At 46.5% G+C, this 24,955-nt stretch overlaps 1 protein-coding gene across 2 annotated transcripts in view; it reads left to right on the forward strand.

Moving 5' to 3' along the window:
• The window catches only part of SHH (sonic hedgehog signaling molecule), a 39,886-nt gene that overhangs the window by 5,677 nt on the left and 9,254 nt on the right, over positions 1-24,955 (forward strand). Inside the window, exons 1-2 of one of the 2 annotated variants that reach the window (XM_083406662.1) lie at positions 5,542-9,251; positions 9,419-9,993. In XM_083406662.1, the coding sequence (XP_083262788.1) occupies positions 9,202-9,251; positions 9,419-9,993 (625 nt within the window). In that variant the 5' untranslated portion in view covers positions 5,542-9,201. Of the gene's footprint in view, positions 1-5,541; positions 9,252-9,418; positions 9,994-24,955 lie in introns of those variants that run through there. The other variant, XM_083406663.1, reaches the window with a different exon arrangement.

A 24,955-nucleotide genomic window follows, 5' to 3' on the forward strand; every position in this document is an offset into this window, starting at 1 on the left:
TGACTTTTGCTGGTCATATTGGGAGTGCATTGATACTCTTCTTCTGTGGAACCAGTGGATTACAAAATAAATAAGAATCTCTGGTGCTGGAGCTGCCTGGAAGAGCACCAGTTTGCAACTTTGGATACATCGAATTCAGGTTTTGAAACATTCTGAGTTGGAACTGGATACTTTGAAACTGTTGCAGTCAAGGCACTGTAAGAAACACTGTTTTGCTTTAAGTTTTACTCTGCTAAAAATAATACATTGTGGAGGCGATGGACATGGATTTAAATTTACAAGTTTAACTTGGATTTGATCTTTTCCCTGAAGACGTACTAAGCTCCCTCTAGAGGATTTTGGATTTACAGCAGTGACTTTGTCCTACTTTCCCTTTCCCGGCCTCTGTTTGACTATTGTATCTGGGACTCTGCTTTCTCATGGGAACAACTTGGATTGACCTTGGATTACAGATAACTTTGGAATGAGTGGCGCAAGGAGAAGAGGAAGGACTAAACAAACAACTCTAACTTTATCTGCAGCCTCACAGCGCAGATCTTCTGTGCCGGCCTTGCCTTCCACTTTGCCTCCAGACATAGAGGCGGCCTCCCTAATACAGGCAGGGGAGGGAGAGACAGAGGAGCTGCACCTGGGAGATATGGCTTCAGGGACAAGTAGCTCTGTCTTGGAGAAAATTTTGGAGAAACTGGAGGCTCTGGACAAGAAGGCTGATTTGCATACAGCTAAAATTGAACAGAACACAGAAAGCTTGAATAAGCTGACTGGACAAGTTGCACGGAATGCCCAGTCTATTGGAGAATTAAAGGAGGCTGTAGGTGAAAATCGTAAACTGGCTGAAGATACTAGTCAAAGACTGGAAGAACTTGAGAAAGAAGTAAGACCACTCAGCAAACAAGTTGGAGAACATCAGATTTACTTTTCGATGACAGAACTGCGAAACAGGGAGACCAACTTGAGGATACGGTCAATACCAGAGGTGGAAGAAGATAATTTTATTGAATTTCTAACTAAGGAATTTGCCAAGTTTTGGAAGCTAGAGGAAAAAGACTTCAAAATCGTATCTGCTTTCAGGCTTGGCAGAGTCAGAAGGACAGAGAAGCCCAGAGATTGTTTGATAACACTGAGATCAAAGGAGGAAAGGGACAAGATTTTGGGCCTGCACTACGAAAAGTCACTAGACATTTTGGGCAAGAGAATTGAAATCTACAAGGACATTCCTAAGCAGTTGCTGGACCTTAGATCTAACTACACGGAATTGGCAAGACTGTTGAGAAGCAACGCAATTATCTTCAGGTGGGAGTTCCCACAAGGATTATCCTTTACCTACAGAGGGAGAAAGATCAAAATCAAAACAGTGGAAGATAGAGACAAGTTTTTGGGAGCACACGGAGAAGACCTCCACAAAGGACTTGGATTGCCAGCGCCAGAACTTCCAGGGGAGCCCGCCCCCTCGGATCCTCAAGGACCGGAGAACAAGGTACCACCCCAGAAAGAATAACCAGACCTATCCAGGATGTCTCTGCAGCTTTTGAGCTGGAACATAAATGGCTGTAACAGTCCCGAAAAAAGGTCTAAAATTTTTCATATTTTAAAAAAGGAACAATTGGACATTATATGCTTACAAGAAACACATGTGATTAGGCTCCATAGAAAGGTGTTAATAAATAAAAGGCTTGGTCAAGAATTTATATCATCGGATACAGTTAAAAAGAGAGGTGTGGTGATCTATGCAAAAGAGAGCCTTTCACCAAAATTTCTCTTTAAAGATGAAAGTGGAAGAATCCTCGCAATAGAAGTACAGTATCAAGGAGAAAAAATTTTGATATTAGGAATTTATGCTCCAAATGAAGGAAAATCGGATTTTTATAAGAAGTTGCACGAGACCATGCTGGATTATCTGGATTACAACAACGTCATCATGATGGGGGACATGAACGGGGTAGTATCAACAAATATGGATAAGTCACAGAACCAGAACATTACTAAAGAGGGAAGACTACCTAAGACCTTTTTTGAAATGACTGACAATATGGACTGGGTTGACATCTGGAGAGTTAGAAACCCCTTGGGAAGAGAAGGAACATTCTTTTCTGAAGCTCAACTGACTTGGACACGAATCGACCAAATATGGATAACTAGAAGTCTGGCACCTAAGGTGAGGAAGGTGAAAATCTGCCCTAAAACATGCTCCGACCATAACGCCTTGAGAATGGATATGACATTGATCCCAACCGGCTCCTTTAGATGGAAGATGAATGATGGCCTGTTTAGAGACCAAAGAATTGTAAAGAAGGCCCAAAAAACTTTAAAGGACTATTTTGAGATTAACTTGAACACTACGGTGGAAAAAAGAACTATCTGGGATGCAAGTAAAGCTGTGATGAGAGGGTTCTTGATTCAACAGAATTCCTTAAAGAAAAGACTGCAAAATGAAAAGAAAGATAAAATTCTGGAAAGTATCAAAGAGTTGGAGAAGAAGTTAAGATCTAACCCGAAGTCCCAACCGATTCTGAGAGAAATTAAACTTTATCAGGCACAATATTCCAAACTGATAAATCAGGAAATAGAATGGAAGATTAAAACAATGAAACAAAAAACTTTTGAATCGGCAAATAAATGTGGGAAACTGCTAGCCTGGCAGCTGAAAAGGAGACAAAGATTAAATACAGTAACAAACTTAGAGGTTGAAGGAAGGAACATTCAGAACCCGGGAGAGATTAGAAAGTGCTTCCAGAGGTATTTTAAAAAGCTATACACTCAAGGGCCACAAGATGAAATAGAGATTACACAATTTTTGGAGAGAAATGGATTAGCAAAGCTGTCAGAAGAAAATAGAACAATTTTGAATGGCAAAATAACACGACAAGAGATTGAACAGGCCATCCAGAGTCTGAAACAGGGCAAATCACCAGGGCCAGACGGACTGACCTCTAACTACTATAAGACATTGAAGGATTATTTGATACAACCTTTGTTGGAGGTCAGTAATGAAATAATGGAGGGGAAGAAGGCGCCTGAATCGTGGAAAGAAGCATTTATCACATTGATTCCAAAGTCAGAAACTGAAAAGACACAACTCAAGAACTACCGTCCCATCTCCCTTTTAAATGTGGATTACAAAATATTTGCAGATGTTTTGGCACGAAGATTTAAGAAAGTTTTAAGTGAGATAATCCATAAAGACCAGGCAGGCTTTCTCCCGGGCAGACATATGTTTACTAACACAAGGAACATCATAGACATATTGGAACTTTTACAAACAAATATAAACACTAAAGCAGTTTTAATTTTTATAGACGCGGAGAAAGCCTTCGACAACATATCTTGGAAATTTATGAAGGGGAATTTAAAAGAAATGGGAGTGGGACGGGGGTTTGAGAACGGGATTGAGGCAATATATTCAGAACAAAAGGCTAAACTGATAGTTAACAATGTGGTTACAGAAGAGTTTAAAATTGAAAAAGGTACACGACAAGGCTGCCCGATTTCCCCATTACTGTTTATTTCGGTTCTGGAAGTGCTCCTGAATATGATTAGGGGGGACAGGTTGGTGGAAGGGATTCAGGTCGGAGCGAAACAATATAAACTTAAAGCTTTTGCAGATGACCTAGTTCTGACATTACAGGAGCCGGAGTCTAGTTTGAAAAGAGTACTACAACTGATTCAAAACTTTGGTCGAGTGGCAGGATTTAAGTTAAACAAGCAAAAAACTAAAGTTTTGGGGAAAAACTTGATAGATACTGAGTTGGAACAGCTTCAGAAAGAGACAGAACTAAATGTGGTTAAAAAAGTTAAATACCTAGGGGTAAACATAACAGCAAAAAATCTGAGTTTATTTAAAGATAATTATGAAAAATGTTGGTCAGAGATTAAGAGAGACTTGGATAGTTGGTCAAGACTAAAACTTTCCTTGTTGGGCCGAATAGCTGCCATCAAGATGAATGTATTGCCAAAAATGTTATTTTTGTTTCAGACACTGCAGATTGTAGACAAGACAGAGTGCTTCCGGAAGTGGCAGAAAGATATTTCTAAATTTGTCTGGCAGGGCAAAAAGCCCAGAATCAAATTTAAAATATTAACAGATGCGAAAGAAAGAGGGGGCTTTGCCCTGCCAGATTTAAAGTTGTATTATGAAGCTGCAGCTTTCTGCTGGTTAAAAGATTGGTTACTTCTTGAAGATACGGATGTCTTGGATTTGGAAGGTTTTAATAACGCGTTTGGATGGCATGCATATTTATGGTATGATAAAGCTAAGATAAATAAGGCCTTCAAGAACCATATTGTCAGAAAATCAGTTTTTAATGTCTGGACAAAATATAAAGACTTACTGGAGAATAAAACTCCGAGGTGGCTGTCACCCCTGGAGGCTAAGGCTCGGAAAAGAGCCAATATGGAGGCCAACTGGCCAAAATATTGGGAGATAATAGAAAAGGATGGTGACAACTGGAAATTGCAGAGTTTAGAAAAGATGAGAGACAAAGTGCGAGACTGGTTACAATATGCTCAGATTAAAGAAGTGTTTAAAAATGACAAAAAGCTAGGATTCCAAGTGGAAAAGTCAAAGTTAGAAACTGAACTGTTAGAACCTAAGACTAAGGTACTTTCAAGAATGTATAACTTGCTGCTGAAATGGAACACACATGACGAAATGGTAAAATCAACAATGATAAAATGGGCGCAGGACATTGGGTATAATATTATGTTTGAAGATTGGGAAAGGTTGTGGACCTCTGGGCTGAACTTCACTGCATGTAATGCGTTGAAGGAAAATGTGATGAAAATGATGTATAGATGGTACATGACCCCTGTTAAACTGGCTAAAATATACCATTCGTCTGATAGCAAATGTTGGAAATGTAAGGAAAATGAAGGAACATTTTTTCACCTCTGGTGGACCTGCCCTAGAGTGAAGGCCTTTTGGGAGAAGATATATAATGAATTAAAAAAGGTGTTTAAATACACCTTTACTAAGAAACCAGAGGCCTTTCTCCTGGGTATTGTAGGCCAGAGTGTGTTAAAAAAGGACAGAACATTCTTTATGTACGCAACAACAGCAGCAAGAATATTAATTGCCAAGAATTGGAAAACTCAGGAGCTACCCACTGTGGAAGAATGGCAGATGCAACTGATGGACTATATGCAATTAGCCGAGATGACCGGCAGAATTCGAGACCAGGGAGAAGAAAGGATGGAAGAAGACTGGAGGGAATTTAAGATTTATTTACAAAAATATTGTAATTTGGCTGAGTGTTGAATTGGATGCCAGTGCAGATAATTGTCTACCATTAAATTAGATTTAAGGCTGAATTATATGTCAAACCAAATTAAGATTATTAATTAAGATGAGTTAAATGATAATTTGTTTGAAATAAATTTAATAATGATGTAAGTGTATGCGGGAGGTGTGGGGGAGTCCCATGTAATAATTGAGAGATGTTAAATGGACAATGATAAGTTGTGCTTATCTAATATATGCTTTATTTGAAAACTTCAATAAATATATATTAAAAAAAAAAAAAAAAGAGAATCCCCGAAGCTGCCCTTGCCTCTCTGCCGGCCACCGTCCCTCCAAGGCCTCCCGTTGAGAATGCAATCTGCCCTGGAAGTTCAGGTGTCTGGGCTCGGAGGGTGTAGGATTTTCCTTACGCCCCCACCCCACCCTTTAGCCTAGCCTGCGATGGTCAAAGTTTCAGGGCCCCACCTCCTCTTTCTGTCTTTCTTTCTTCCTTCCGCGGTGCAAAGGGAAAGGAAAGAGGCGGAATGCGCCACGACCCGGGCCACCCTGCGCAAGGAGTTTGCGCCAAGTCTGGGCACTTTCTAGTCATTGCGTGATCAGCTTCTCGCCTCTCCTTCCACAATTATGATAACAGCGGTGATGATGTCACTGTTAATACAAAGCCCTTCCCGGCAATGCTAAGCGGTGGCGTTTTGCTCGTAGGAAGCGAAAACCTAGGCCTCGGCTGGCTGCTCTCTCTCTTGGAAAGGCTGGAACAGACGCGGGAGAAGCTCCTTCTGAGCTGCAGAAACGCCCCCCTCCAAACAAACAAACAACAACACCCCACCTCTCTCCTTTCTGAAGGACCTGAAAAGGGCACTCATGTCTTTTGCTACTTATTGCAAAGTTTGCTACTTAGTGGACGCTCTCTCCAATGTAGCGGGAGGTGCTTTTCCCCGAAGAAAGGCAAAGTCTTTTTAAAATTCGGAATGCATAATGCATAGAAAAGCGGGTTGCCCGGATTGTTGTTATTTAATTGGGGGGCAGATTATATATTTTCCATGTCTGGGGGGGGGGGGGAAGGAAAAATATAATCGAAAGAAAGACCTGTGTTTTGGTATGTGTCTTTGGACTTTTCTCTGTCCTTCAGGCAATCTCTCCTCCCCTGGACAATCCAGGCCTGTGGCAAAGCTTTTTGGGATAGCTATAGTGAGGTCGGGGAAAGCGAGCGCCAGGAGGTTCCGCGGCTGCCGATTGCAGAGGGACAACGGAGGGGTTGCAGGGCTGTAGATGACGCAGAAAGAGTCCCTCCCACTTGGAGATGCTGGGGACAGTCAGAACATGGGACCTTCTGCATTCAAAGCAGGTGCTCTTCTGACGACCTACGGCTCTCTCTCTCTCTCCATCCCTAAAAGCAGCCGAAGAACACCCACAGGCACCCAAATGGGCCCCAGAGAGCGCATTCAGCAGTATCTGCTGAGCAAGATGCAGGAAGGAAACGGCAGTCTTGGCACTTGCCAGTTGTATTGGTGGTTAGGAGACCAGTATAGACACTGAGCAGAACCAAGTGGCGCAGTAGCTCTTGGATTTTATAATCTCAGGCTACAGGTGGGGGTTTGCATGTTTGAATTTCCTCCACACAAAAGGGAAATAATCTTCATGCAGCTAAGAAACAGCATTTCAGGAAGAAGATGGGTTTGGCCTGGTCTTATTTTTTCTGAGTGCACAGAGAGGTTTTGGTTTGTTTGGAGAAAGAAGCCGTCAGACCTGCACAGAACTTCAGCTTGAAGTGGCACAGTCTAGCAAAGGCTTTACGGTTTGCAACTTTATTCTGAATAAGGTGGTAGGCAGAGTAGATCCAAAAGCAGAAGATGTGGGGCTGAGTCCTCAATGCTGCGTAGCAAGGGATAAGTCCCATTGGCCATTTGTGCGCTTCTGACTGAACCTTGGAATCAATGCTTTTGATATATCAGAAGGCTTAACTTTATAGAAAGTTAGCCTTCCGTCAGTTTGCTTCAAAAGCCAACCCCACTGAAATAAACGGGACTTTCCCCGCTTAGCACCCTGATCTTAACCTCAGTTCTGCTTGGGAGTAAAAATATTAAGATATGGGATGGCCAGTCCCGTGGACACCTGGGAGGATTCCAGCAGCTGCTGTTTTAAGCATACAGACGGCAGGACCTTGGTAGACATGTCTACTCAGAAGTATATCCTATTGTGTCCGGCAAGGCTTACTCGCAAGTAAGGACCACAACTTTACTTGCAAATAGGTTCCAAGAAGGCGAAGCGAACTGGCTTCGGAGTAAACGCATTTAGAGGTGTCCTCCTGGGTTATCAGATAACCGGGGCTGTTGGTAAGGCTGGCCTTGTGGGTGCGTTTTCCAGTGGGGCATAGCTTAAGCCAGCCTCTGCACCCACCTCTTTCTCCCTGGGGTGCACCTGCTTGTTTTCTGGGAACCGTGTACAAGGTTCGTTGTTTCAGTCCTGGGACTCCTATCTAAAAGGCACATTTTTAAACGTGCGGGCCCGCGCGCAGCTGGATCCCGTTGGATCGAACACACGAGATCATGAGATGCGGGGAGGTATAGAAGGCAATTGTGCCCCCCCCCCCCCGGTAAACTTTGCTCGGCTGCCAGTGTGGAGAAAGGGGTTTTGCCCTCCCGCGACACACTAAAAGCATAAGGAACGAACACCCGTGGCGCTTGGAAGGGCCGGGGACGCGAGTGGGAAGCGTTGCCGGGGCTTCCACACTCAATTCCGCGCATCTCCAGGGTGGGCTGGGAGAGACTCCTGCTGAAATTCTGGGAGAGCCCCTGCCGGTCAGTGTAGACGGTATGGAGCTACAAGGACCCTCAGTGTCAGCTGCTTCCTATATCCCCACGCTCCAATTATGGGATCCAAATCGATTCTTCTCGGGAGATTCCATCGTAGGGTGGCGCAGAAGCGTATCTTTTTGTGCCTGTGAGCGATCCTCGGGGCAGAGATTAGAGCCTATGCGTACGTTCTCCGCGATGGGTTAAGTGTTAAGACCGCAACACACACACACACACACACACACACGTTTCGTGCAGCTCGATCCTATCCATGTTTATACAGGAGCAAGTTCTACTGAAGGACTTATTCCCAAGGAAGTTTCCACGTGATCCACAGCCTCCTTTTCATGCCGTTGGTCTCTGCCGGGTAGTTCCTGCTCCCGTCTTTTCTCCCCACTTGCTTCTTTCGCGGGCCCTTGCTCGCAAAACCGACTTGCGATGTATCCTAAACAGGCGGAAACGTTCAGGATGAAATCTTGGGTGCGCACGGGTTTTCCTCCATAGTGAGTGGGCAGAGAAGATAGCTTAAGAAGTAAATAAGCCTTGTTGGTTTTCGGAGAAATGATGGGAAGCTTTAAGGCCGCGATCCTAAGCAGATCCCTCCCCCCCCCGTTCCGGTTTCGAAATCAACACGGTTCGTTCTTATCCCCGAAAGAGCTTTTCTAAAAAAATCTTTGCGGTGGAATGCTTCGGTCACTGGAGGATACCACCCACAAAACATCTGTGGATCGCACCTTTCTCCCCGCCCTGCCTTCTAAGATGTTCTCATATTCGATTCTCTCTCTGTCAAACGCTCCCTAGAAATAAGCAACGTGGGTATGGGTCTAGTAAAGGTGTGTGTATGTGCGTGCGTGAGTCAGTATCCTTCCGGTGGGAGGGGGGGCCACAGGCCGGGAGGCACGGGTAGCCGCTGGGATGGTTGCCATGGATGCCTTCGCAGTCTGAGTCTTCCTCTTGGCTCTGCGTGGAAATCCGGGGTCCACGCAGAGTGGGAGAGCGCATCAGCGCCCAACAGCAGTGAGACTGCTGTGGGGTGGAGAGGGATTGGAGCCCATTTAGGGGTGCAGGAGAAAGAGGAGCGATCCTAGCTGACATCCCTTCAGGATCCTGGCCTTAACAGAAGCGCACCAGATCGATATCAATGAGTGCACCGATCTGGTTTAGGGTTGAAGGATGGAGAATCTCCACCATGTTGTTGCTGGGCTCCAGCTCCCATCACCCCAGTGGCGTAGCGTGGGGGGTGCAGGGGGGCTGGCCGCACCGGGCGCAACATCTTGGAGGGGGGGCGCAGAAGAGACTCGAGTGCTAAAATCCACGGGTTAGGGGGCGCAAATTACTTGCCTTGCCCCGGGTGCTGACAACCCATGCTACGCCGCTGCATCACCCCCAGCCAGAATGGCCAGTGGCGGGGAATAGGGGGCCCAGCAGCTCCTGGGGGGCCCACAGGTTCCCCATTCCTGATGCGAGGAGTAGGGAAGCGATATGATTCGGGTACCCGAGTGCTGTTTAACCCTTTGCATCCTTCGCGCGTCTCCAGAAAGATGCGCGCGGAAGGGAGGTGTGGATGGGTCGCTGCTGCTGCTATTACTACTCTGGGATGGCGGGAGTGGGGAAGCAAGGAGCGGCTGGCCTTCCTTTCCTCCCCTCGCGATGCTCCTGTGCTCTGCTTGAACCCCCTCCCCTCCACCCCACCCCCCCTGCAGCGCTGCAAGGATAAGCTGAACGCCTTGGCGATCTCGGTGATGAACCAGTGGCCTGGCGTGAAGCTGCGCGTGACCGAGGGCTGGGACGAGGACGGCCACCACTCGGAGGAGTCGCTGCACTACGAGGGCCGCGCCGTGGACATCACCACCTCGGATCGGGACCGCAGCAAGTATGGCATGCTGGCGCGCCTGGCCGTCGAGGCCGGCTTCGACTGGGTGTACTACGAGTCCAAGGCGCACATCCACTGCTCGGTCAAGGCCGGTAAGAAGGGGCTGGGGGGCGGCTCATTCGACTCGGGAACCGACCCTTAACACCCCCTCCCAATAAATATAGATGTTGCTCTGTTATTAACCTCTTAGCAGCATTTCACAATAATCATAGCTTGGTCCCTAAGACATTTGGATGGCGCCTTGTGCGCTTCCTTCCGGTAACTCCTGCAGCCAAGCTTGTGTCAAAAAAGTCTTGTTCTGCTTTCCTTTGGGCGCACCAGCGAGGTCCAAGGCTTGTGCCTGGGCAGCCCAGGATCTCCAGACACACTGCCCAGCCTTGCGCCTCACTTCAGTGCTGCTAAGGCAGTGGTTCGACTTCAATCCCCTCCCCAAACTCACTCCATTGTCTCTCTATAGACAGACGGGATGCCCACCACACACATAGCTTGGCCTGTACAGAAAGAGAAGGGGCAGTGCTAAGATCCAACTCCTAGTAGTAAGCAGGTAGTAAGTACAGTAGTAGTTCACATCTGTTTCTTTATTCCAAACAACATAGCAGGTACTTTATAGATCAGGCAGAAGGGATTGGTCTTCGATCAAAACAGCTTGTTGTAACTGTTGCTGCTAGTAGTAAGCAAATCCTAGTAGTACTTCACTTTGCGCCAGGGACATGCTAGTTGAAATATTGAAAAGGACTGGTCACTGGATCTCACAGCCAACAATTAGTCCTGCTATAGGACAGTTGCAACAACTATAGTTATTTAGGATTAGTATTCCCAATACTGCCTGCTTTGTACTAGGGAGAGAAGCAAGGAGTGGAGAGGTGGAACAATCCCATGGCAATTGGCCAGATAATTTAAGAAGCACCAGTGGAGCTATAGCACCTTAAAAGACAAAGAGCTTTGTTGTGATGTGTGATTTCATGGGCAACGCAACAAACGTATCTTAACCCAGCTTACTGTCGCCAATAGTGGCAAGGCAAATGCCTCTGAGAAACTCACAAAGTGGGTGTGAAGGTGTTGAGCTAGCCCAGAGTCAGCAATCCACAAGCCTTTATGTGTAGAGGTTTCTGCTTAGCTATCATGGCTGGTCTGCCAAGCCACTGGCAGGCCCATTCTCCACAAATCTGCCAAATCCTTGGTTGCTGGTGTCCATCAACTTGACTTCATTGTGCCTTGTGTGGAGGACAAATGGTGCTTAGGGCAGGACTGGGGAATCTGTGGCTCTCCAAACCTCACTGGACCCCAGTTCCCTCCAGGCCTAGCCAGCATAGCCAATGGTTAGAGATGTTGTCGTCCAGCAACAGCTGGAGGCCCACAGGTTCCCCAACCAGGCTTATGGAGAAGTGGTGGCGGCTGTTGTCCTGTGGAAATGGTAGGGCAGAAGGCAGGGAGCCCAACCGAAGTTGGGAGCCAGAGCCAATGAAAGGAGAGCTGACTGGTTTTGGTCTCCACTGTCCTCTCTGCTGAATTGTACAAGCCCAATGCTGAGGCTGAGGTCCAGGCAGTGTCACCTGCTGGGCTGGGTGTAAGAAGGCAAGCAGATGGGCCGGGAGGAATCAAGGCTGAGCTTGGTGGGGCAGGGCCCCAATTGCCCTAATGGACAAAACTCCAATGTGAAGTCTGCATTGAACCCATAATGTAAGGGAGAATCCACCTCTCATGGACGGATCTGTCCTTCATTGCCATGGGAAGACCTTGCGCCAGACTCCATCCACTGAGATGTGGCTCCCACCCTCCTCTGGAAACTACCTGAGAAAAGGCTATCCCAGACTTGCCTGCCAGATCTAAAGGCTGCAGTCTTGCTGCCCACTTGAAGCCCGCTCCATTTAAGTCAGTGAGACTTACTTCCAAGGAAAACTGTCTAGGAATCTGAATACAGAGAGCTCCTTGAAAACCTCTCTCCCCAAGCCAGTTAAGCCCTTTGTTTTTCTACTTCCAACTCCCGAGTACAAAATCTGCGCAGCCGTCTTGTTTGCAAGCAACAGCATTTTACTTTCCAGGACTGTGTTTAGACAGGGAGATGCTGGGTTCTCACTAGAAGGAAGGAGATTAGATCCCACGCACCCTACCCTATCCCGAGGAAGAGTCAAAGCGCACTGGTCATAGGCCAGGCTTGCCCCTAGCAGTCAGGATTCCTTCTCTGCTGAATCACTGGCAAATGCACTTGAGGCTGCGAGCCAAAGTTGCAAGATGGATTTAGGTGCAGTGAATGAGAGAGGCTGGTTTCGAAGGGCGCAGGCTTCCAACTCAGCGTGGCTACAACATGGGTCGCCCTTGATGCGGTTTAACTCACTCCTCAGCACACACGGGTGGCACTGTGGGTTAAACCACAGAGCCTAGGACTTGCCAATCAGAAGGTCGGCAGTTCGAATCCCCGCAACGGGGTGAGCTCCCATTGCCTGCTCCTGCCAACCTAGCAGTTCAAAAGCACATCAAAGTGCAAGTAGATAAATAGGTACTGCTCCAGTGCGAAGGTAAACGGCGTTTCCGTGTGCTGCTCTGGTTTGCCAGAAGTGGCTCAGTCATGCTGACCACATGACCCGGAAGCTGTAAGCCGGCTCCCTCAGCCAATAAAGCGAGATGAGTGCTGCAACCCCAGAGTCGGCCATGACTGGACCTAATGGTCAGGAGTCCCTTTACCTTTACTTTACAGCACACTTTTAACTCCCTGGTGAGCATCAGCGAGTTGAGCTGGCCTAGTGTTCAATTTATCCGGAGTAAATGTAACTGGAGTAGTAGTGCATTGCTGCACCTGTAGTGAGATTAGAGGCTTGACAATCCAATTCCAGCTCCTTCAGACTGCCTTAGAACTGACTCAGCCCTTTCAGGCCTGACCTAGATAGTTCCTTGGGATTGTAAGCAGCTGGCATCCCCAACTCAAGCCCATCGTCGCTTCAAATGCAAACAACTCTCAGGCAGGGACAGCTCAGTCGTTTGCTGCTCATCTTTCAGTCTTGTAGGCAAGCCAGGTTTTCCAACGACTCCGGAGCAAATGCAACTTTGGCACTGGGATTTGGGGATGGGGGGGCGGGGCGCGCCCGCTTTGTGGCTCTCCTGGGAAGAAGAAAAAGATTCTAGTAGAGAATTCTCATGCGTTTGACTCTCCAACAGGCAGTGCGACCCACAAAGTAATTTACCCGGCACAATTGCTCTTACATAGGGCCAGGGCTGTTTTCTGACAGACAGGGCGTGCCCAAGACCCCGTTTTCTTTCGCAACGAGCTGGAAGAGGCCAAGTCCTGTGTCGACTGGATTTCAGATGCTTTCCCACCACGCCTCGCCCTATATTCATCCTAAAATAGGTTAATTAGTAAACTCCTTCCTCATTATTCTTCTTGTTCCTGCTTCTCTGTCATATGCAATAAAACCACCCTAGTTCCGATGAAAAAAGAGTTGTTTTCTCAAATCCGGATTGTAAAGCGGCACATTAACATGAGGCAAATTCTTTTAATCTGGATCACAATTGGCCACCGTTTAGATGAGCCCAAACCTACAGGGTGTAGGGGCCAAACACCCCCCCCCCTTCAGCTTCCTTCTTACAATCCACCTGGCGGTACTGGGAATCCCCCGTGCTTGCAGCGCCACCTGCCGGTCCGGCGGAGAAATGCACGCATGTGGCCGGCCCCCTCCCCCTCAAGCTATCTGCATAAATTGTCGCTTTTTAGCAAAACAGTTAACGGTGAATTATTTCGGAGGAGTCAGGCCGCTTGTTTTGCCACCTCCTCTCGTTTGCTTGTTGCCTGGAGTTTAAACAGTAGTTCAATGGCAGCTTTCAGCTGGGGCAAAAAAACAACAACAACCCACCACTTTAAACGTGCCAAGAAACATGCATTCGCGAAAGAAAAATAATGAACTTGCTCTAAATATATCGACTGACATAAGAAACAAGAGTTAACGGCGCGCCCGTGTTTGGGAGGAGGGCGGGGACCAGCCACCCATTTAAGTCAATGGAGATGATTTCATTGAGAAGAGGATGCTTGAAGCAGCTGGGGTTTCTTCTAACTAGCTTCTAATGCAGGCATCCCCAACTCGTCCCTCCAGCTGTTTTGGGACTACAATTCCCATCATCCCTGACCACTGGTCCTGTTAGCTAGGGATGATGGGAGTTGTAGTCCCAAAACAGCTGGAGGGACGAGTTTGGGGGTGCCTGCTCTAATGTCTAATGAAAAGAGTTCTATCCCTATATATGTGCCCTCCCACTTCTCCCCTTCCACACCTTCACACACAGAGTTCCATCTCTGCCCCCCCCCCACTCTACCATGAAATGAGTAGGAAATTCACTGCCCCGTTTAAATAACAATCAGCACGCAGAGGGTCCATGGGCATGTGCAGACAGCATATCCCACATTTCTTTGGCTTCAGGCTACGAGAGGCAACATTTAAAAAGCCTTGAACAGCATCAGCTTATTTAATTAAGCAGTTAAAACAAAGCACCTGAGTCTTACGAGGCTAGTTTACGGGAAGAAGATGAAAAGGTGTGTGTATTTTCATGTATGTGTAAGAATATGTGCATAAGCCAGAGATGAGGAAACGGCAGCCTTCTAGACGTTGTTCAGCTCTGTCTGCTTCAGCCAGCCAGGCCAATGGTCAGGGATGATGGGCATTGTAGTCCAAGGACATTTTGAGAGTCACTGGTTGCCCTCTCAGGGCAGAGGACGCGCCTAAATATTCCTTGTTTTTCTGCCATGCCAAAAATAAATAAATAAACAGCTTAAACAAAGAGTCAGTGGCAGGAGGGAGGGTTAAGTTTCCTACTCAGGGAAGGCTCAGGGATACTCATCTATAACTTTCAGAATCCAGCTGGATTTAAGAACATAAGAAGGGCCTGCTGGATCAGGCCATGGTCCCATCCAGTCCAGCATCCTAGTCTCACAGTGCCCAACCAGATGCCAGCAAGAAACCTGCAAGTAGTTTCTGAGCACAGGAGCCACTCTCCCCTCCTGTGGTTTCCAGTAACTGCTATTCAAAAGCATTGCTGCTTCCATCTATGGTGGCAGAGTGTAGCCTCTTGTGGCTAGTAGCCACTGATAGCCCTCTCCCAGTTAATGATTATTACTATAATTAACAACTGACCCAAATTATTCATTTCCCTTCAAAAAGGCACTACAACTGGATTTCCACCCTGTAGCTCTTGCAAATTATCTATCTTTACACATTTGTATTGTGTAGACTTTCCCATGGGACGCGGATGGCGCTGTGGGTTAAACCACAGAGCCTAGGACTTGCTGATCAAAAGGTTGGCGGTTCGAATCCCCATGACGGGGTGAGCTCCCATTGCTCAGTCCCCGCTCCTGCCAACCTAGCAGTTCGACAGCACATCAAAGTGCAAATAGATAAATAGGTACTGCTCCGGCAGAAAGGTAAACGGCGTTTCCGTGCACTGCTCTGGTTTGCCAGAAGCGGCTTAGTCATGCTGGCCACATGACCCGGAAGCTGTACGCCGGCTCCCTCGGCCAATAAAGTGAGATGAGCGTCGCAACCCCAGAGTCGGCCACGACTGGACCTAATGGTCAGGGGTCCTTTAGACTTTCCCATCCCCCAAAACCTGGCTTCCAAAACAGGAACTTAAGTCCCTACACACACACACACACACTCATACAGGATAGTTTAACCATTATTGTGGTGCATGTTGGGTGCTGCAGGATCACTGGAAATCCCCAAAGGACTTGGTGGTTCATGTTGGACAACGTCAAGTTTATATATAGGTACCATTTACATCTAAAGGTGCTTGAGATTTAGGCTGCCGCCTGGCCCTACTTACCTGCAAGTCAACCCAATTAGATTGGACAGGATAAACCTCTGAGAAGGCATGGTTAGGATTGCAGCCTTACTCAATCACTGAAGAGGGCATGGAAATGGTTGAAATCTGGACCCAGAGTTAATAACAGCTAGATTGGTCCATAACAGCATCAAGAAGTCTAGGACATTGCAGATAGGAAGAATAATGGGCTGTGGCAATTTCTGTTTCACATACTTTTAATGATCCCCATAGTGAGCGTGGAACATCTTGTGGTGGCAGCCTAGAACCATCTATGTTTGTCCTTATAAGATATACGTACAAAAATAGTTCAGGAGATAGATAGATAGATGATAGATAGACAGACAGACAGACCTGTACTGTAGTTTGCAGATTAAGGAAGATTTTGCCAATGCAATGATGTCCAGATGTTGCTGGACTACAACTCCCATCAGCTCCAGCCAGTGTACTGGCTAGGGCTGATGGGAGTTGTAGTCCAACATCATTTGGAGGGCACCAGGTGGGCAAAGGCTGAATTAATGAACAAAATGGACTACTGAGTTGATTCCAACTAAGTTCTACTTAGAGTAGACCCACTGATGTGCAGGGACTTGTCTAACTTAGGTTTATCCATTAGAATCCACTCTGAGTAGAACCTAGTCTGGTTACAAACCATGAATTTCAGTTGGTCTACTTTGAGCGGAGTGTAGCTGGAGGCAAGCCATAGAATCTAGATGGCGTGAGGGTTAAAAGGGCCTTCCCCCAAGACTCTTTCGGAGGTGAAGGACAATTGCAGTACAATAATGTGGAATGGTATAATAGTGTTATTCTTATAATGTAATAGTACTTGCCAGTTCCCTTTGTCTCACTTGTGCACATTCACTAGCTCCAATGACAGGGGGGAAACTCAGCACATATAGCTGTGCCCGTTGTTACAGCTCTGTGTTGAGAAAATTAGCACCTTTTGAAAAATTGTCCTGTCCTTCAGTTACTAGAAACACAGGACCTCTGATAGGGAACTGGCAGGTTTTCATAGCATTTGATCTCCGCTGTAGCCTAGAACACCATGGGCACAAAATAAGTATTAAAGAAGTGGTTCATTTCTAAGTAAAGGAACCCAAATAGTTTTAGTTTATAAATATTTAGTTGTAGTCTGCTTATATACAAATGTAAATACATCATTTCCACCCTATAATTGTTCAAAGGTGGATCACAAGATAATGATAATATTAAAATTAGGCAACTGGGGGTAACTGCAACAAAATCTTGTCCAAGTTTGGAACTAAAAATTCCCATTGATCTCAGAATTTTTATGGATCTCTCAAACATTTCCAGGTTCTCACTGAAATTTGTCCTTCAGAATTACTTTTTAAATGAAACTTAGATTTGAAGTCTTGCTCATTTAATCTTAAGGCACTACCATTTTATATCAAGGTGCCAAAGTTACTACTTTTACTCTCACCCCCCCCCAAAAAAACCCTTACTTCTATAATTTCATGTTGTTAAATGGAATTAGGAAACCATAGTTTTGATGCCCAAATTGTTACATGGTGACAGTGGCGTAGCGTGGGTTGTCAGCACCCGGGGCAAGGCAAGTAATTTGCGCCCCCCCCCCCGCTGCACTGTCCCTCCCCCAGATAGTCCCTCGCTCTCTCTCCGCACCGCACCGCACGCCTGGCACACACACCCCCCTCCACAGTGGGCGGCGACCCGGCGGCTTGGATCGGATTCGCACAGCCAGCACTGCAGTGAGAGAGAGTGAGTGAGCCAGGTAGGGGCAGAGAGCTGCGAGTGCGAGCGCGCCCCCCCCAGATGTTGCGCCCGGTGCGGCCGGCCCCCCTGCACCCCCCACGCTACGCCACTGCATGGTGAGACCTGAAATAGGAAAGGGGACCAGGGGCAGATGGGATATGGAGAACTTATTAGGTCTGATCAACAAATCTTGCTGCATCTTGCCTCCCAGCATGCACATAGCCAGGATTTATGTGTGTGTGTTGGGGGGGGGAAGAACCTCAGTCAGTTAAGCATTTTTATTGATTTACCTGATTTGGGGGGGAGCAGCTGCCCCCACCCCCCTTTTGGCTACGCCCATGCCTCCTAGGTCCAGTTCTAAACCCCCACTTCAGCAAGATATCTTTTTAAAGTTTGGTTTCTGCCAGAGGAGTCAAATCAGCTCTAATCCAAGTTTTCAATCTCACCTGCCTTCTGGAGTGAATTATCTGTTAGCCTGAGCTACCACCCACAAGGTCAACACAAAAGGAACAATACCACAATAATAAATGGTTTTATAGGGCTTTCACATCAGGGAAGAATTCACCCTTGATAGATCTTTCAACAACCATTTCAAGTGCTCTACTCCAAAGCAGCCTTTGCCAACTGGGTGCCCTCCAAAGATTGTTGGACTACAACTCCCATCAGCCCCGGTTTGTAGCATGGAGGGTGCCATGTTAATAATAATAATAATAATAATAATAATAATAATAATAATAGTTTATTATTTATACCCCGCCCATCTGGCTGGGCTTCCCCAGCCACTCTGGGGGGCTTCCAAAAAAATACTAAAATACTGTAATACATCAAACATTAAAAGCTTCCCTAAACAGGGCTGCCTTCAGATGTCTTCTAAAAGTCTGGTAGTTATTTTTCTCTTTGGCATCTGGTGGGAGGGCGTTCCACAGGGCGGGTACCACCACCAAGAAGGCCCTCTGCCTGGTTCCCTGTAACTTGGCTTCTCGCAGCGAGGGAACCGCCAGAAGGTAAAGGCTGCTCCCGGCCAGCCTAAGCTGGGTGCCCATACTCATCTTCAGCACCATCCAATTCCATCAGAAGCAAATGGCCCCACCAGGCTCAATCTGGGCATTGAGATTCAGGGCACGCTCAGGATTTGGGAAGGGAGGGGGGTAACCTGGAGGGCATGTCACACGAGGTCGTGTGACTGTACAACGTGGATTTCCCCAGCGCTGGCTTGAATCCCGTCTGCCCCAGCTGGTTTCCAATGGCCGAGTGCTGGTTTCATGACTGAGAATGCGATGAGGAGATTAAAAAACCAAAGCGGTCCAGGCAGGGGAGGTTTTCTGAGCCTCCATCTCTGTTTGCAAAAAGTATGATCCCGGAGATTGGAATGCAAAGGAGGCGAGCTGCTCTCCCCCCCCCCCCCCCAGGCCTGAATGACTGTCAAGAGGGGAAAGGCACCGTATAAGAGACAAGACGGATTGTGGGGGCCGGTGCGGGCGGAGGGGGGGAGAGAGAGAGACTGAGAGCAAGCTCCTCCATTTCCATTTCAATTTCAAATACACATCTTGAGTGTTTTGGAAAAGTGTCTTGGTCTGTGCAAATAGCTCTTGGAAGGCCTTTGGTGGGGAGGGGGCGGCAGGGTTGTATAGGGTCTTCTTTTTGCAAAAGTATGCGTGTGTGAATTGGCATAGAGGGCCCCCCCCACACCTGAACAAATAGGGGGCCCGAGGGGGCGGCAGGGTGGAGTGTTGGAAGTGTCCTCTCTTCTGAGAGTGCCTCCCTTTTATTGCACGGATCAGAATGACAATGCTGGCCTTTTATTGGATTTTAATTAGAGAACCCAAATAAGGGCCTGCTCAAAGAAGCAGATTTTCACACCTCCGCCAGCTTGCTGGCATGTTTACTGAGTTGCTACACAACTGGACCTATTCATCAGGCCCCTCCGAGTGTGCAAATAAAGCCTAGGCTGAAGAAGCCGGGACTTTGGGGGGCTGGCGGGGGTGGGGAGGGAGGTTGTCTGAAGGTGTCAGGAACTTTTCTTTTTGCTTCCTCGCAAAGGGCGTCCTTGCCTCTTCTTTGGCATGTCCCCCTCTTCGAAGATTTCTGTTCAGTTCCTTCTGCATCCTCCACTCCCAAGCCGGGGAGATAAAACTGTTAGCCGATCAATACCAATCTGTTTTGTTTTGTTTTTCCTATTTTACCCCTTCCTGAGAAAAGGCATTAGGAAAGGTTCCAAGGCTTGATTTCGAAATGTAATTGCTCAGCCGGCTAGCCACAGAGGGAGCTGAGCCACTGGCTGCCCCGACCCAGCCTGCTTTTAGGAGGAAATTTGCTCTGGAAATAGCCCACTCAGGAAGGAAGAGGGAACTTGAAAGACAGAGAGGGAAGATGGGTTTCAACATCCTGGCTCCATTGAAACCCAGCATGGCACTTGACTTCAGCCAGCTCACGCAGCTTATTTTGCAAAACCTCTGGATGTTGGAGGGTGGGACTGTGAGGGAGATACTGGACCGAATGGTCATATGGGGAACCCTTGGCAAGATGTATCTGGCAATCTTTCCCTAGTGCATCTGAGCACCTTCCTTCTGACTCAGAGTGAGGCCCTGCACATCCTCCCCGGACACCTGATGTTGAGGTGGGGTAGGACACCCTTCAGATGTTGTTGGACTCCACCTCCCATCATCCCTGACCATGGACCATGCTGGCTGGTGCTGATGGGAGTCAGGGTCCAACATTAGAGGGTGCCGTCTTGGCTACCCCTGGGGTAGGAAGGCTTGTACACATTATCTACCATGATGTCTCATGTCTGGAAAGTATGGCAGAATCACTCAGTTCTACTTTTTCCTTTGGAGAGAAAGCTGTGAGGGCAACTTATGCCCACATCCTGCCTTCTGGTGCTGTTTTCTGAGAGTCCGGGGTGTCCAGCGATCTTCAGGTGGGTCTTCTTGGCCCACCCTTTGAAACTCTTTGTTGGATTCCAAATGTATACCAGCAACAGCTTTCCCAGAGGATGGTGAGAATTGTAGTTTTGTGCAGGTACTTGATAGTTCTCCAATTGATACCCATAGTCATCCCTCTTCCTGACTCACCAAGATTTCTGGGGAGATGGAGTAGTTAGTCTAAGACTGCAACACTATGCACACTTACATGGAAACAAAGCCACAATCTTTTGTTTCAAGTCCCAAATCTGCCTGCTTCCCTCCCCTTTAATATTTTTCTGCAGTTTGGATGCACTTGCAAAGTGCAGTTCTGGTAAGATCCAAACTACCTGCAACCACGTGCAATTTTTATATAGATTTGTGACAATGCCACAAATGTGACATGTATCTCAAGTCCTTCAGATACCTACTGAGAGCAGTGCCCCTTCCCTGGAAACAAGCCCCACTGAACACCATTTATATTTATTGGTTAATTAACTTTGTAACTCACTTCCCACAACAAAAAGTCCTGAAGCAATTTACAACACCATGCAACGTACTTGTGAGTAAACACCTACAGGATTGCACTGCTTGTCTTTGGTGTAGAAAGGTTGCTGCTTCTATGACATTCAAGGATGATGGTACAGTTCTTAGGGTATTAAGCAACCTTTGAGTCTTTCATTCCAGTTGACTGAGAAAAGGTCTGGCAGCTGCTAACTGTTCCTGAGGCTGCCCTCTGGTGCCAGGCTACCACCTTTCTTCATCTGTCTAAGCCAGTTAGCCCACAGCCAAGAGCAGCTTTAAACACAGCAATGAAGCTGGAACCCAGATCTCCTTGGATGGAATGTTCTGACTTGTGATATGACTCCATTTAGATTGCCAGCAGATGGGCTGATCCAGGTGATTCAGAAACTGTGGTCCATGGACCACCAGTGGTCTGTGAGCTTCATTCAAGTGGTGTGTTTCAACCAGTGGCTGCTTGGTTGTGCCAAAGGTTACGCAGAAAATGTGGGTTTGGAGTTGGGTTTTTTGAAGTAGGAGAGAGAGGCACAGAGGTGTTTCGGAAGGCAGTTCCAGGGATAGGAAGTGTTTATGGCACCAGATGCATTAAAATTATCATCCTGTGGTGGCCTTTCAAAGAACTACATCCTGGTGCATGTTATTTCTGAAAATCCCAGTGTGTTGGTACTCAATAGTGGCACCATGGAAATGGTATCTCTATGTCATGGGCAAAACACTTGTTTCCAAACAAGTGTGTTTGGGATCATGGCGTGCTTTTTATGTTCTTTCTTGTCCAACTCTTGCAACAAACTGAGTGTTGACTTTGAAGTAGGGAGGCTTGCTGAGTTCAAATCCTTTTTCATTCACGAACTCTCTGTGTAACCTTGAGGAAGTTCCTCATTCATAAAACTGTAGTATCTGTCCCCTTCCTTGGAGATCTGCTTTGACCATGAATAATTACTAAGGAGAACTTGTGATGGACTATTATTATTCCTGGTCCTATGGATACTAAGGATTTTTTTTTAATGTTGTAAAATTGGCCCATGTGAACTATGGTGATCCAAAGCAAGGCTATATTGAGGGCACAAGGTTAAGTATCTCCTCCAAGTTTTCTAAGGAGCTGGGATTTCATCTCACAATCTCTGGAGGTGGCTGCTGTGTCCTCCGTGAGAGAGTAGCTTGACCCTAGGTGAATTTGGGGTGTCTGTAAGCAAGAGAAAGTCCTCAAAGGTTTTTGACCTGAATACAAGTATTCAGCAAGAAACAAAAACCCACATTTGAATCTGAATTTGAAAACTGCTCCTTGTTTGAGCTTGAAAAGCATTTGTTTGAGCTCTGATGTTTAACTTCCTGGGTAGAGCCACAGACCCACCCAATATGTTTGGTTTCTTTGGAGAAAGGTGTTAAATTGTTTCAGGCAATAAATATGTCCAAGGAAGTTGGTATATTACAGTAGACATGGTATTGGCTGACGTTTATGAGAAGGAATTGAGGCTTCAAGTTCTGGGAGAGACAGAAGACTCTTTATTTTCTTTGTTCTCCTGCCCTTCAGTATTGTCCTGGCTGAAAGAGAATCAGCTCAAGATAAACGTAGTCAGTCAGCTCAAGACGAACACAGTCAGTTTAAGCTTGGGCCTGGCCTTATGTTACAAGAGAGTGAAAAGGTTCATGTCCAGGCAAAATACAAGAACGTTCAGTCAAAAATCCCTGCTCCAAAGATCTTACAGTCTTGATTTGGTGATGCAGAGGACAAGGCAGGCTTGGGGTTGGGGGAAGGACAGGTCACAAAATGACAGACCAGGATAAGTGGGCTCTTTATTTCAGGGATGGGTAGGAAGAAATGTTGGTGTGCACACCTTTTAGTGGCTGCATTCATCTTCTCTGAGCCGAGATATGCCTGTTCAAACTGGGCCAGTAATGAGCCAAATTAAAAGTGTGCTGACATGGGACCTGTGAAGCCATTAGGAGGACCACAGATTTTGTCTGCTGTTTGAAGCAAATCTGAGGGCACAAGGTCCCTCTTCTCCCTGGCAACTGCGTTTCCATAGTAACAGAGTTTCAGTGGCTACTGCAGAGTACAGCTCCCTAGTTTTATACTGCCCCTACATTATTCCAGCAACAGTTACACAGGTTTTATGTACATATATACACTTATAAAATTTATCACTCTTACACACACACACACACACACACACACACACAATGTAAGGGTTGTAGTCAGCTAAGTCCTACTCACTGTAGAACCATTGGCATGACTTAACATGTCTATTGACTTCAGTGGTCCTTAAGTGTAGGTGGTGCTCATGGATTTGCTTTGGACGAAACAGAAATATGAGCCCCTACAGTCAATGCTTTTACTGCAGCTACCACACAGCTGTACTCAATGCCTGGTGCAATGATGATGATAATGTATATCTGGCAGATAAATCTGATAGAGACGGCAAAATGACCCTAGGGTGAGAGTTGCCTCACTGAGGTCTTTTTTGCTCTTTTAAGACATTGCAGAGTGACAAAAGAATGTTTAGACTATATTTTTGAAAGGTGTGTGTGTATTGTATCGATACAGATATATAAGATGCGATTTTTACCTTTAGACTTCATATATTAGTGGGAGAAGCTGTTTTTTCTCCCAAGTAAGTTCTACGTTTACACAAGAACAGGAGCATTGCTTGGTACATAAAAACTCAGGGCCCATGATCCAAATTTGCATCAAATTTGCATCAGTTTAGCAGGATTGGAGCCCTAATCTGCAAAGGTCAGCCCTCTGTCTTGAAGAGCGATCAGAAGATGGTCAATTTGAAGGACTGTCTGCTGCATAGATAGAGGTCCATCAGAAGGGAGACTTGCAAAGGTCTTTATATTGTCCCATCAACAGTTTCAGCACCTGGACGGCAGACTAAGCAGGGATGGAGGTCACCTGTCCATGTGCAAATTTTACACTCGTTGGTGTCTTCATTTTTTGTGCTCTTCTTTGGTAATATGTAAATGGCCACCCTAGCAACTTTATATGCATAAAGATTGGATCTGGAATTAAATATGCAGATAATAAAAACATTATTACCAAAACCAAAGCAAAACAAATCACAGAGACAGACACAGAACCACAAATGTATAAATTATATTTTCACAGTACAGATTTAGCTGATGGATTGGAGTAGGAGGCACCTATTTAAAGTATGAGTTGTTCTGAAGAATAAACAGCAAACTTATTTGTTTTTTATCCTCCTGCCTCATCAGTCCTCCCTCCCAAACTTCCTTGATTCCAACAGTCACCCATGTATATTATCTGCCACAGGAAGTATGGCAGCCATATAGTTTTATTTGTTGGGCACTGAAAAGGCAAACATGAGTCTTGTGCAAAACCTTAGTGTGTGGTGTGTGTGTGTGTGTGTGTGTGTGTGTGCATGTAAGTAATGGACAGCAAGCAGTTGAATAGTCATCTATTGGAGTCGACAGAAGGGGTTTCTTTAAAGCCGAATTGCAGCATAGAATCATAGAATCATAGAGTTGGAAGAGACCACAAGGGCCATCGAGTCCAACCCCCTGCCAAGCAGGAAACACCATCAGAGCACTCCTGACATATGGTTGTCAAGCCTCTGCTTAAAGACCTCCAAAGAAGGAGACTCCACCACACTCCTTGGCAGCAAATTCCACTGTCGAACAGCTCTTACTGTCAGGAAGTTCTTCCTAATGTTTAGGTGGAATCTTCTTTCTTGTAGTTTGGATCCATTGCTCCGTGTCCGCTTCTCTGGAGCAGCAGGGTGGGACAATTTCAAGTAGGCCTCAGCTAGCGGGGAAGTGCTTGAAAAAAGTGTTCTGTTAGCTACAAAAGAAGTCTTCTTTTGAACATAAATTTCAGTGGGGAAAGGAGTGGGGTTGTGGGTCCTGTGGGCACCAGTTGAGGTCTATATAGGCACAGGCGCACCTGCAAGTGCAGCACTGGTGACCCCCGGTTTACAGGATGGATTTTTGCATGTGCAAATAACTGGTTGTTTGACAGAAGGGGAGAGCGGGCAGGGCGTATGTGCTCAGCCTGTTTAGGAAGATAAATCTCCTGCATGAACATATTATGGCCTCACACCCCAGGGTCAGTCAGGAAACCTGGCCCAAAGTGTTTGCTCTT

This window comes from Podarcis tiliguerta (genome assembly GCF_965153285.1).
Source record: "Podarcis tiliguerta genome assembly, chromosome: 12".
NCBI lineage: Eukaryota > Metazoa > Chordata > Lepidosauria > Squamata > Lacertidae > Podarcis > Podarcis tiliguerta.